The following is a 12,261-nucleotide window of genomic DNA, read 5'->3' as shown; positions in this document are numbered from 1 at the left end:
GTGTGTCTGTGTATGTGTGTGTGTCTATGTGTCTGTGTGTGTCTGTGTGTCTGCGTGCGCGTGTGTGTGGTCCATATCTGTTTCTGTGTTTGTGTGTGTGTATCCTGTACTCCTTTGTAAAAACACACAGTTAGACGTACCTTAACCACAAAATATGCACAGAGCAAATTGGATTGAGTCACTGAGCAGTGGTCTCATTTCTCATGTTCCTGTCTGTCTTTCACATGCTGAGGTCACAAAAAAGTTTTTCTCACCACAGTGAACTGCTTCAGTCAGTTCTTATTATAATAAAATGATTTTTTAGAAAGGGTGAATTTTCTCAGTTATTAATACGTTTGTTCTCCAGTTTTCCCGTATAGCAGGTTTTCTTTGTTAACTTGAAAAATGTGGGGTAAAGTCGTAATGTAGGTGACCACCATAAGTCAAACGGATATTCAGCCTGGTTGACCATTGTGTATTGGAGTGTGTGGTATCAACACAGCATGTTGCAATGCTGAGTGAAGTATTGGTTTTGTAACTCAACCACTCTTTTATGTTTCTGTAAAAAGATATTGTGTCTTGCATATCTGTAGTTATTGTGGTTCTCACCCAGCAAGCTACCGTTGTGGTGGTGATGGTGTGTGTGTTTGTGTGTGTGTGTGTGTGTGTGTGTGTGTGTGTGTGTGTGTGAAGTTTGACAGCAGCGCTAGACAAAGAAGAGCACCTGCCAGTAGCTGTTTATTTCGACTGACATGCTTCATTGATTCTATATTAAAACTGCCTATTTGTTACTAAGTTTGTTTCCATTTTAAAAGGTTCCGTCGGCAGTTTTGGTTACAACACATTAAAATGCTGCGCTTCAGAAAAGCGCTAGACTGAGAACAAATTCATCAACACGTCATTCACAGCTCCTCTATGGGAGTCGGTTTAAATATAGATGTGTGAGGAGCAAAGAAGAGTGGAGACTAAATACATGAAGTGAGATGTGAAGACGTGTCTCTCTCTCTCTCTCTTTCACAACCCCCCTTTCTTTCTCTCTCTTTCTCTGTCTCTGTCTCTTTTCTTTTCTCATTCTCTCTCTCTCTCTCTCTCTCTCTTTCTTTCTCTGTCTCTCTTTCTTTCTCAGTCTCTTTTCTTCTCTCTCCCTCCGTCTCTCTGTCTGTGGATCATTTTGGGATTCAGTAAAAAGTAGGAGTAGCCTGTCCCTTCTCCAGTAATACTACAGAAGGAATTTGAGGCTACACGGCCACACAGGAAAGCCACAGCCATGCAATGTGTGTGTGTGTGTGTGTTTGTATGTGTGTGTGTGTGTGAGCGTGTGTCTGTGTGCACGTGTGGAGGGGGTGAAAGACAGAGAGAGAGGAAAAAGAAAGAGAGAGTATATGAGCATTGTAGCAAAGTTCAAAGCTCAGAGCTTGTTTCAGTAAGTGAGCTGATCCGTCCTTGATCCAGAGAGCTGCGTTACGGTCCAGTCCCAGACTTAAAAAGAGCCATCACGGCCCCTGGAAGTTCGGACCCGTCCGCTCCGGAGCCGGGCTGTGGGTGGTGGTGGGTGGCCTGTCTCACGGCGAGATAACACTCACCTGTGTGAGGCAGCGCAGTGGCTGCTAGGCCACGGAACATGGACTGGCTTGATCTCACACCTGATAAGGGAGGAGGTTGGAAACACCTGAGCGGTGCAGATCTGTGTCGTCTCTCCCCCTCTTCATGCTCCACATCTCTCATATGACTTCAAACAGCTCTTTCGTGCACACACACACACACACATACACATACACACACACACACACGCACGCACAGGACTCTTTAAACCTTTGTGTGTCTGAATGAGAGATGAGAGCCATCATTTGAGCCCTGTTCTGGGGATTAACCTTCCCGCAAAAAAAAGAGGGGGGGACAGCTTTGCGTATCTGTGTGTTAATGCTCACCTCACGTGCTGGCTGTGTGTCTGGCCATAAGGAATGACAGCTAGTCTTCACTCTCTGTTCAAACACTGAGAGAATCTGATGGAGAAGGAACACCTGGAGGTTTGGACTGGGCCAGTGGTCTGCTGGGGCTTGCCCTGTTCAGGGCTGGGTTTGAAAAAGGGCCTCCCACACACCAGTACTACCCACTGTGTCCTTTAATGGATAAGTTTCATATGTCACAGATTAGAGTCTGTATTGATTGACTGTTGTGTTGACTCAAGCCTCTCTCTAGAATGGAGTTATTCCGCACAAATATCAAATATGTTTCAGATGGTATTTTATGTGTTGATGAAAACACAAGCGCTTCAGATTTAAATGCAGTTCATTTTAAGATTAGCATTTAAAATGAACAAATATGACTCAAATGAGTATATGAATATTAATGCTTTGTATTTTACATGTGTAGCATGTTATACCAAATTTTAAAATAAATGATTAATGGAGATGCTATTATGGTTCGTTGATAGTTTTATGGTGGTGTATGGCGTTTATATACCTGTAATATGGGAGCTCTCATATGTGTGTTTTCAGACTAAAGGAGATTGAGATGAGTGAGTATGACGCTGCCACATATGAACGCTTCTCTGGAGCTGTCAGACGCCAAGTTCAGTCCCTACGGATCATTCTGGACAGCCTCCAGGTAACACCCTGTTCTCATTTTAGTCTCCTTCTGTGTCAGACTGTGAAATGTGCTAAAAAGCTGTCCTTACCAGGATCTCTGCTCACGTGCAGTCACACACACACACACACACACACACAAACACACACACACACACACAAATACAAAGGCTGGAGTAAAGTCACAGCTGCTTCTGAAGTTTCCTTCTGATCACTGCCCAAGTTTTGAGACAATTGCCTGTTCGCCACCATTGTTTTAATTTACGTAATCTTTGATTGGAGCTAGATATGTGTCTCTAGAGCGGCTGCAGCCTGTGTGAGAGTTTCCTCTGCCGTGGGTGTGGGTGTTTTTGTTTGTTGATATATGTGTGGGTGTAGATGGTGAAACGTCTGTGGAAGAACATGGATGGAGTTGACATTAACTTCTGTTAAAGGAGCCATGCTAAATGCTGATCCAGAATCAGCCACTGTCTCTTCTCAGCATTATTACAAACCATAAATAACCATTCCCTACAGATTTGGGATCAGTGCTTGGGGGAAGGGGGTGTTGGGGGGGGGGGGGGATTTCCTCAGTCGGTCTACCTCATGGAGATTCCCTATGTAAACAGTCCATCTGTGGCCTGGGCTCTGGCCAGGACGAAGCATCAGGTTCCAGTCAGGCTGTCTCTGTGAGCAGTTCTCTTCAGAAGGAGACGTGTTTATGTCAAAACACGCCGGCGGGATTTCTCATTTCCTTCATCACTCCCTCTCTCTCCTCCCTCTCCCTCCCTCTCTCTGACATACAACACTATGAAACAATGGCATCTCTTGTCTCCCCGAGCCAGATATTATAGACAGGTACCAGCCAACCAGACACAGGAATGGATGTTGACATGCCGTTGTGTGCGTGATCCAGGTTGGCACTATACTGTCTTTTTTGCTCCGGTCCACTTTATTGGGGCAGTCCCTGTCTGGAGCTGGAGTTACCCTCTCTTTCTAAGCCACAGGCTAAATAACTCTGTTTTCCATCCAGGACTGTTGTGTGGTGCTTATTTACTGATCCTTCCCATTCATTTGTGACTGTAAAGGTGCTGACATGTGTGTTATACAGACTGTTTCCCTGACTCATCCTCCAGGTATCTGAGGAAATACACATGACTTCATTAGAACACCTGATTCCGATTGTCTGTTTGAGGGCATTCATAATGGAAAAAGAAAAACACAAACAACCGTAACGGTCTTCAAAGGAATACGCGAGAGTCGTAAAACTGGAACGCCAAATAGCACATTTGGTTACATGCTGTTGGTCTTTAATTAGTGCACGTGGTGTATGGATTTTTTTTTTCCCCCTTCTAAAGAATTACCCTCCATTACAGAAAAATTCTGTCATACAAACGCACAAACACGCTGCTATGCCTTTCGTGAGCATTACTATTCTAAAAGGATTTTGCAGAAGCACGTGTATTTCTCAGCTTTTTATGTTAAGGTGAATTGCTGAAATAAATGATAAATGCGACAATAATGAAAGAAAAGATCATGTGATTTTTTTTTTCACTAATCCAGAGGACAACAGAGCATGAAACTTGTTTTTTTTTTTGTTTTTTTTTGACTTAAGGCAAACTTCCTAAAACGTAAATTCCTGTGAAATGCCGCAGTGGTGACCTCCTTTGATACTGGTGCTGAAAGATGGAAATTATCCTATTTAGATGCCATATGTGTGGGACCTTTGGTTTGTTCGGTTTACTCACTCAAGACACTTCAGTAAAGAGGTTCAGTCATCCGTAAACGTGAACATCTGTCAGTAGTTGAGTTTTGAACCTCCTGCTTTTGTATCACTGAGTGTGCGACATGTAGTTGAGGGTTCGTGTTATCTTGAGGTGTCACATGGAGTAACTCTCATGATCTCATCTGTTCTTGTTGATTCTCTGGAGTGTCGTAAATAATTGCAGTGAAATTGCAGCGGTTCACAGATGATCTCCACACCCAGCCCAGCTTCACCGTAAAAAAAAAAAAAAGAGCGTCTCTGGTTCGGTTGTACAGATGTGTACGTGTGAGACAGAGTTTTTCCGGGCGTAGTGACGTAGCGTTGCTTCGCTGTCTGTTTCTGTTGTCTGAACGACAGAGGGCCAGTGGGTGACCAGCGCTGTTACGGTTCACTGCGGCACCTCGGGGACCTCCCAGGCTGGAATCCAATGAAAAACACATGTGGAAACGGCTCTGCGGCTGTTTGTTGATGTTTCGGTCATTTTGCCTTATTGCTGGAAAAGTCCGTTTAAACCACGAAGGTCATGATCACTGGGTCTATGCTACCCATCGTTAAGATTGATTCATATTTCAAGATACTTGCTGTTATTGGTTTTTCTCTTCCAAATGCCTTCAGGTTAATGGAAAAACTTTTAGCTTGTGTCACAATATGACATCTTGGCCCCTTGATACTGTTGAACTGTGTTACGTTATTGTTTATTGTGAAGGGTTATGACATTGTGTGTGTGTGTGTGTGTGTGTGTGTGTGTGTGTGTGGTGCTTTGTGTAGGCCAAAGGGAAGGAGAGACAGTGGCTGAAAAACCAGGCTCTGGGAGAGCTGGACGATGCCAAGATCATCGACGGACTGACTGGAGAAAAGGCTATTTACAAACGCAGAGGAGAGCTGGAGCCAGAGGTATGCCCTAACAGGAGAAACACACTGACCACTTCTCTTTGTGCTTATGCAATAATCATTCAAATGAATGGGTGTCTGAAAGACAGATTTGGTCAGAGGAGTCTCTACTCTGAATTCCACACACAGACTCTGTCCTGTCTGAAACGCTGGCACAGACACAAACACGTAAACAGACACACACACACACATACACGCACGCACACATGCACACACGCACACACACACAAACACATACGCACACAATTTGCCTTATCTCTATCTGTTGTGTGTTTGGTCTCAAGAACATTCCACTCATTGTTTTGATTTCTGCACTCTCTCTGGTTTGGTTCACCGACAGCTTACAGTTCCCATGTCAGTCAAATGCATTCATAAATATAATATCAGAAATACTTTCAACTACTCACATATTTCCCGAAAATAACAACCTCCTAATTTAAATCTCTGTAAACAAACACAGTAGCCAGCTAAATGGTGCTGACTTCCAGTATTTAATTCATCAAGCACATGCGACCTGTGAGAATATATCCGTGACTCAGGCCTGCCACTCCCCTTCTTCTCCTCAAGAACAGACTGCTCAAGCTTCTCAACAGTGTCTGTGTAAAGTCATCTGTACCTAAGATGCCCTTTCTCTCTCTCTCTCTCTCTTTCTTTCTCCCTCTCCCTCTCTCTCTCTCTTTCTTTCTGTCTCTCTCTCTCTCTCTCTCTCTTTCTTTCTGTCTCTCCCTCTCTCTCTCTCTCTTTCTTTCTCCCTCTCTCTCTCTCACTCTCTCTCTCTCTCTTTCTTTCTCCCTCTGTCTCTCTCTCTCTCTTTCTTCCTCCCTCTCTCTCTCTCTCTCTCTCTCCCCCTCTCTCTTTCTTTCTCCCTCTCTCTCTCTTTCTTTCTGTCTCTCTCTTTCTCCGTCTCTCTCTCTCTCTCTCTCTCTCTCTTTCTTTCTCCCTCTCCCTCTCTCTCTCTTTCTTTCTGTCTCTCTCTTTCTCCCTCTCTCTCTCTCTCTCTCTCTCTCTCTCTCACTCTCTCTCTCTCTGTCTCTCTCCCACTCTCTCTCTCTCTCTCATTCTTTGTCATTAGATTTTTTAAATTCTCTTTAAATCATACTCACCTTACAGTTCTACCCCTTACCGTGAGTTTGACCCACTGAGTGATATTGTAGTTGACAGCGAGCTGTTTAGGCCAGATCACTTATGGACTCAGAGACATTCTTTTAAAGTTTAGACTTTTCCCTCTAACCCACAATGTCTGGTTTGTAAATTACCTAAACTATAGAAAAAAATATTGCTTGGGAATTAAAGAGCTGCCTTAATGCATAACACAGCTCCCTTTTAGTTCTTTGGCTTTCTTACATATCTCATATTATAAGTCAGAAGAGGACAGGGAGAGTTGACCTTATGAAAATGATGCAGTGCACTTTTCACATGCTTATCTTAACACTGCTGAATACGCTAAAACTAACCAGTTGTGCAAGTTGGTCTGTGGGTGAAAGAGTATAGGTCCAAAAAAAAAGTGGTTTAATTGTGATGTAATTTAGGAATGACAAAGCGGCCGTGAGTCTAGGCCGGTGGATGTGTCATCACGGGAGTCTATCCAGTTGTGCACTCATGATGCTCTTGTCTGCTTGTCTGTGTTTAATGGTGTGTGTATGAGGGGTGTGAGTATATTAATGTGTGTTTCTGACTGTCTGGCTGCAGTTGGGCACACCTCAGCAGAAGCCTAAGCGTTTGCGTCTTCTAGTAGACGTCTCTGGCAGCATGTATCGTTTTAACGGGGTGGATGGCCGACTGGAACGCTCCATGGAAGCTGTGTGTATGGTAATGGAGGCATTAGAGAGCTACGAACACAAGTTTAAGGTGAGACGCACCGACACCAACACGTTCAATACGAGATACTTCTCTTTCCAAGCTGCTAAGTCACACTGACCAAACGATACTTGGATGCTTCTAGAATGCCTCCTAACACCCCTAGAGTTACTGATTGGTTGTAAAGAGAGTGTTTCCCGACATGATAAGCATTACGAAACGTTTCAGTCAAACCAAAAGAGAGATATTTTTTTTTGTGTGTGTTTGTTTGTTACAAACAATCGCCATAGCAGCACACCACAGAAAGAGAAACTCTTATTTCCTTCCTCAAAAAAATAAAAAAAAATAAAAAAAAGTGCAAGCTCTTTAACGACTCTTTTACATCGATGCATGGGAAGGACATCCCCCAAACACCTCTGACACCACTGTGATGGGTGTCGCCATGGAGACGGAGACATCCCCGTAAACTCACGCGTTTGTCATGGTGTGTTGCCCTAGCGATAGTCGCAGTGGGGATTAGACCTCAGTGACTCAGTGGACAGGGTTCCTCTCCGTCCAGCCAACGTTCCGCTGACGTCACCCTCACAGCTGGGCTACTGCACGGGAAGCAGTGAATCACGGCCGACTATAGGGCAGCCTGCATTCCTGCTCTCTGGCACCCCACACAAAGACCATGTTTGTTGCCTCCTTGATACTTCCAGCACAAAGAATCAGTAGGAGGAAATAATGTTAAAAGAGCATCTGTGCGGGGCGTGAGTAGGTTCCATTGTACCATTCCAAGCTACCGAGCGCCGTCTATTTCTGAAGCTTCTTCTGGATCTAGCATTCTTTAACTGGTTGGACCGCGTTCTTATCCGTTTGATTACGTCAGAGAATGACCTGAACGTGAGATGTTTTAGATAAGGGGAGAGAGAGAGAGAGAAACAGAAAATGCAGGGGACGGGGCGGTTGTGAGTAGAGCAGGGCACGGTATGTCCAGCGTGCACCTGGCTCCGGTTCAGATCCGCGTCATAAATGGGTTAAGGGCGCTAGACTTAACGGCCCCGCCGTGTTCCTCCACGGACGACTTGCGTCCCGCAGGAAACCTATCAGATATCTGTCTGTCAGTGGCAGCTTACATAAGCCATATTATAATATTACACAGAGCCACAGCCGATGGTGCATACACACGCCTGCGCCTCCCAACGAGCGAAGTGTAACATATTAACCCGTCGCCGACACTTTGGCCCAGAGCGTACGCGTGGGTCGTACACCTCTCTGCCTGTTTCCTTATCAATGTCTCGGAGCAGGTGTGTATCTGTTTGATGAATGAGCAGGACTCCAGGAGCCCAGAATAGGCGTCGCATCCGCACTTACACTCTCACAATGTCCGTTCCCTAAAACAGGATGTTATTTTTGAAAGTGGTTGAGAAATATCTCACATGAATTCGAATGTCATAAATAGCATTCAGCAACACTCAAACTGACCTGTTGTTATGTAATGATGGATTTGAGCCAGCTTGTTGCCATTTCATGTTTCCCACTTGTTTTCTTCAATATTTCACATCATGTCTGTGACAGTCAGTGATGGCTTCTTTGTGTATCTGCAGACGGGTTTTGTTTCTTTTCCTGGCCCAGAGAGGCAACTCTAACCTCTTTCCTGTTTTTTCCCCCTCTGTTTTAGTATGACATTGTGGGACACTCTGGAGATGGCTTTGATATAGAGCTGGTCAGATTTGACAAATTGCCAAAAAACAACAAACAAAGGCTACGAGTCTTAAAGGTATTTGGTTTGTGTATGTCCTACACCCCTTCCTACGCATAGTTTCCTCTGAAATTCATTTCCTCTAGTGTGATTTGTTTAATCCTGTTAAGATGAAAAGTCATTAATGTGCATGTGGTTCATTTTCTTAACAGTGAAAAATCTTTATATACATGACTGATGACATGCAAAAACATCCAACAGTTTCATTCTCACATGTACCCGCTAATCACAGCTGTTTTTGTTTGTCTTATCTTTTCTTTTGTACAGTATTAATGCAGCAAATTAAGTAAAGAATCTATGTCAGTTATCATTAAAAACAGTATTACATTTGTGTACTTATTATTAATACATACATACCATTGTAAATGGTTCTTACTGGCAAGACTTGTCTGGTGTAACTCACAGCTGTTCTCACTGTAAGACATAGAGTTCACAGTTGAGTCTGAGTGTGTGTAATGCTGATGTGTAGGGCTCGTTTTTAAGGTTCATTGAGATCAAAGAATAATTGTGTTTAGCACTTAAACCCAAACAGTCTAGTTTTCTTTAGCACGGTACTGGTTTGTTCCACCCCTTTTCCTCTTTGCTTTGACGCGGTGGCCTAATGACACATCAGATCTCACAGTGAGTAATCCACAGCTGTCACGGTTACCTGACAGTGTAATTTAATGACAGCATGGAGGTTACAGCATGTCTTTTTTTTTCTCCCAAAAGACTGTTTGTGTACAACTTTAACATTAATACGGTGCATTCAGCTGATTCAGGATTAGGGTGACTACGACCGATGAGACTGAGACTGTCTAGAAAAAGAAAATCATTTGAAAGTTAGAACCGCTAGCAGTAAGACCGTCTTTGTTCCATGTTCCAGACCATGCACGCCCACTCTCAGTTCTGTATGAGCGGAGACTACACGTTGGAGGGCACCGAATACGCCGTTAAGGAGCTAGCGCGCGAGGAGGCAGATGAGCATTTTGTCGTCGTCCTGAGCGATGCCAATTTGGAACGTTATGGCATAAGCCCCGACCGCTTCGCCCGCGCCCTGACCAGCAACCCGCAGGTCAACGCCTTTGCCATCTTCATCGGTTCCCTGGGCGACCAGGCCGAAAGGTGAGAGACGAGAAGTGATAGCCCCCTCTTTGCGTCGGGTCAGCCGGCATTGTGTTTAAAGCAAATGCGACATCGGGCTACAAAGAGGGATCAAGTGTCAACACTGGGTTTTCACTTAGCGCCACAAATTAAAGCTTAAAACTCTTCAAAAGGTTTGCTCTGAACCACAAAATGTCCAATTTCCCTGCTAATTAAAGTTCAAATCCAGGGATTTTTAGGCATTACAATGAAGCTCTAAGTGTGCTTAGAAATATAATTAGCATTTCTATTCTAGAAGTAACTGTGGCTTTGTTGTGGCCTATTCAGTTAACATAGCCTCAAAGAAAAGAATAGTCCCAAGCTTATGTAAACCTCTTTGTATTGTCTTTATAGCTTGACTGGTTATATGGTATGTGTCAGCCCAAGTAAAGGCAAAATTGAGAAGAATATTTCAATCTGGGTGTCTCAGATCTTGGAGTGCAGTTTACATACCCTTCCTAAAGCTCGCATTCTGGTGGTCTTTTCAAGGCCACCATGATTTAAAGAGCAGTCCCTTCTGATCATGTGTCCTCCTCTTAAAAGGACTAAATGACAGTAATGAATGAGCTATGGAGAGAGCAGGGTACGGGCTGTGTGAAAAGCCCTGGGCGTCACTAGCCTTTCAGACCCTCTTACCCAACGGGCTTTTCCCAAGACCCCTGTCTCTCTCTCTCTCTCTCTCTCTCTCTCTCTCTCTCTCTCTCTCTCTCTCTGCAAAAGCCCTTCCATGAATGACAGGCATTGTCTGCCTCACTGAGGACTAGGAACTCACCCTCAAAGTAAAGGGAAGCCACATTTGCATTGGTAATACTCATGCGGAGGGGTCTCTTTCTCTGCCTCCGTCACCCAGGCTCCAGAGAACCTTGCCGGCAGGACGGTCTTTCGTCGCCATGGACACCAAGCAGATCCCCCAAATCCTCCAGCAGATCTTCACGTCCACCATGCTGTCCAATGCCTAAGGAAGCTCCGCTATCACGCCAACTCCAGCAAGGCTCCACACACACTGTTTGGTTTTGACTATCATCTAGAATCCCATGTTTTGTTCTAAAGCTTCAGGACTGTATCTTAACCAAGGTCATATCATACTGTGTGAGTGATGCTGTAGATAAATGTAGTTGTAGATAAAATCCTTATTTTGATTCTTTATTGGTTTTAATGTACTGTTTGAGCTCTCTGAGCAGAACTCATCTTAATGCGAGTGACATGTAATTGAAGTGCTGTTTCTCAGAGGAACTTCTGTTTTGTCAGTATGTCTACGATGTTACTTTGTCATAAACCAAACGTTATATTGACCTGTGACAAAGGGTCGACGTGCCGCTGGACTTGTCATACCCTGTTTTTGTTTGTTTGCGTTGTCTTAGCAACTTATGCAAACCTATTGAAGACGGGGTGGACACGTCCCATGTCACACGGCAGATTTAAAAAGAGAGTGGCAGTCGCTTGCCTCTCCGCTTTTTTTTTTTCCTCTAAAATTTCTTCTTTTTTGTTCCGAGAAACCCGAACCTCAAGTGCAATTCGACACCATCTTCCTTAAACCATCTCCTCTAGCAAATGAAAATCTATGCCTGATCTTTGACAGGACAAGAACCTCTGCGTGGTTTGGTCTGAACTCCGCCAGTGCCTACTGGCATTGGAGGAGCCTGAAAAGGAGGTCGTTTTAAAAAAAACAAAACAAAACAAAAAAAAAGCCAAAAGAAAAAAAAAAAAGAAAAAAACAAAACACGAGCATCAGCACAAAATCAGCAAGTCAGAAATTTCAGATGAACTGGTTTCTTTTTCTTTTTTTTTTTTGTTATGTTTTTTTTACCTTCTGAGATTACAGCCCTTTGTTTTGGAGTCGAATGGAGTGAACTTGAGTGATGCTTTTTTTTTTTTTTTCTTTCCTGATATGCTTGACCTCTGACAGCCACGCAGGGCAGCCAGCACTAACAGGACTTGGCTGGAATGTTGCTATCCCAGCCTCCCCCCCCCCCCCCCTTGGCATACCCCACCTGAATGCACATGCTCCTCTAAGAAGCCACCCCCCCCCCTCAACCTCAAACCCTAAAAAAAAAGAGAAGAAGAAGTCCATTCCCTAGCCCTGCTGGGATGCGTGTGTTTTTCCTGTGCTCCTTCTATGTCAACAGCGCAGCCCTTTTCCTTCCTGGCCGATGGACGCGGTGACGCCTGCCGTGCCGACGTGAGGAATTCAGGACTCCAGTTTCTCAGTTCACTGAGACGTTGCTGGGGAGAAAGTGTGGCTGTAATTTATAGATACTGCCTAGTTGGATGAGGAGAGATTTAGAGCGTAAGCAGGTGGCAGTTACACAGAAGTGTTTGTGTGTGTGCGTGTGTGTGTGTGTGTGTGTGTGCGTGTGTGTGTGTGTTTGTCCATGCGGGGTCTTTGCTAAGAAAACCAT

General features: G+C 44.3%; 1 protein-coding gene across 1 annotated transcript in view; it reads left to right on the top strand.

Moving 5' to 3' along the window:
- Nucleotides 1-10,960, top strand: part of vwa8 (von Willebrand factor A domain containing 8) — a 59,475-nt gene extending 48,515 nt beyond the window's left edge. The window contains exons 40-45 of the mRNA XM_030786889.1: nucleotides 2,478-2,586; nucleotides 5,077-5,202; nucleotides 6,889-7,047; nucleotides 8,660-8,758; nucleotides 9,606-9,844; nucleotides 10,713-10,960. Coding sequence (XP_030642749.1) covers nucleotides 2,478-2,586; nucleotides 5,077-5,202; nucleotides 6,889-7,047; nucleotides 8,660-8,758; nucleotides 9,606-9,844; nucleotides 10,713-10,821 — 841 coding nt within the window. The 3' untranslated portion in view covers nucleotides 10,822-10,960. The remainder of the gene's footprint in view (nucleotides 1-2,477; nucleotides 2,587-5,076; nucleotides 5,203-6,888; nucleotides 7,048-8,659; nucleotides 8,759-9,605; nucleotides 9,845-10,712) is intronic.
- Nucleotides 10,961-12,261: the final 1,301 nt, after the last annotated feature.

The sequence above is a fragment of the Chanos chanos genome, chromosome 10 (assembly GCF_902362185.1).
Source record: "Chanos chanos chromosome 10, fChaCha1.1, whole genome shotgun sequence".
NCBI classification, from domain to species: domain Eukaryota; kingdom Metazoa; phylum Chordata; class Actinopteri; order Gonorynchiformes; family Chanidae; genus Chanos; species Chanos chanos.
The sequence above is the reverse complement of the archived record's forward strand: the minus strand, read 5'-3'. Positions and strand labels throughout refer to the sequence as shown.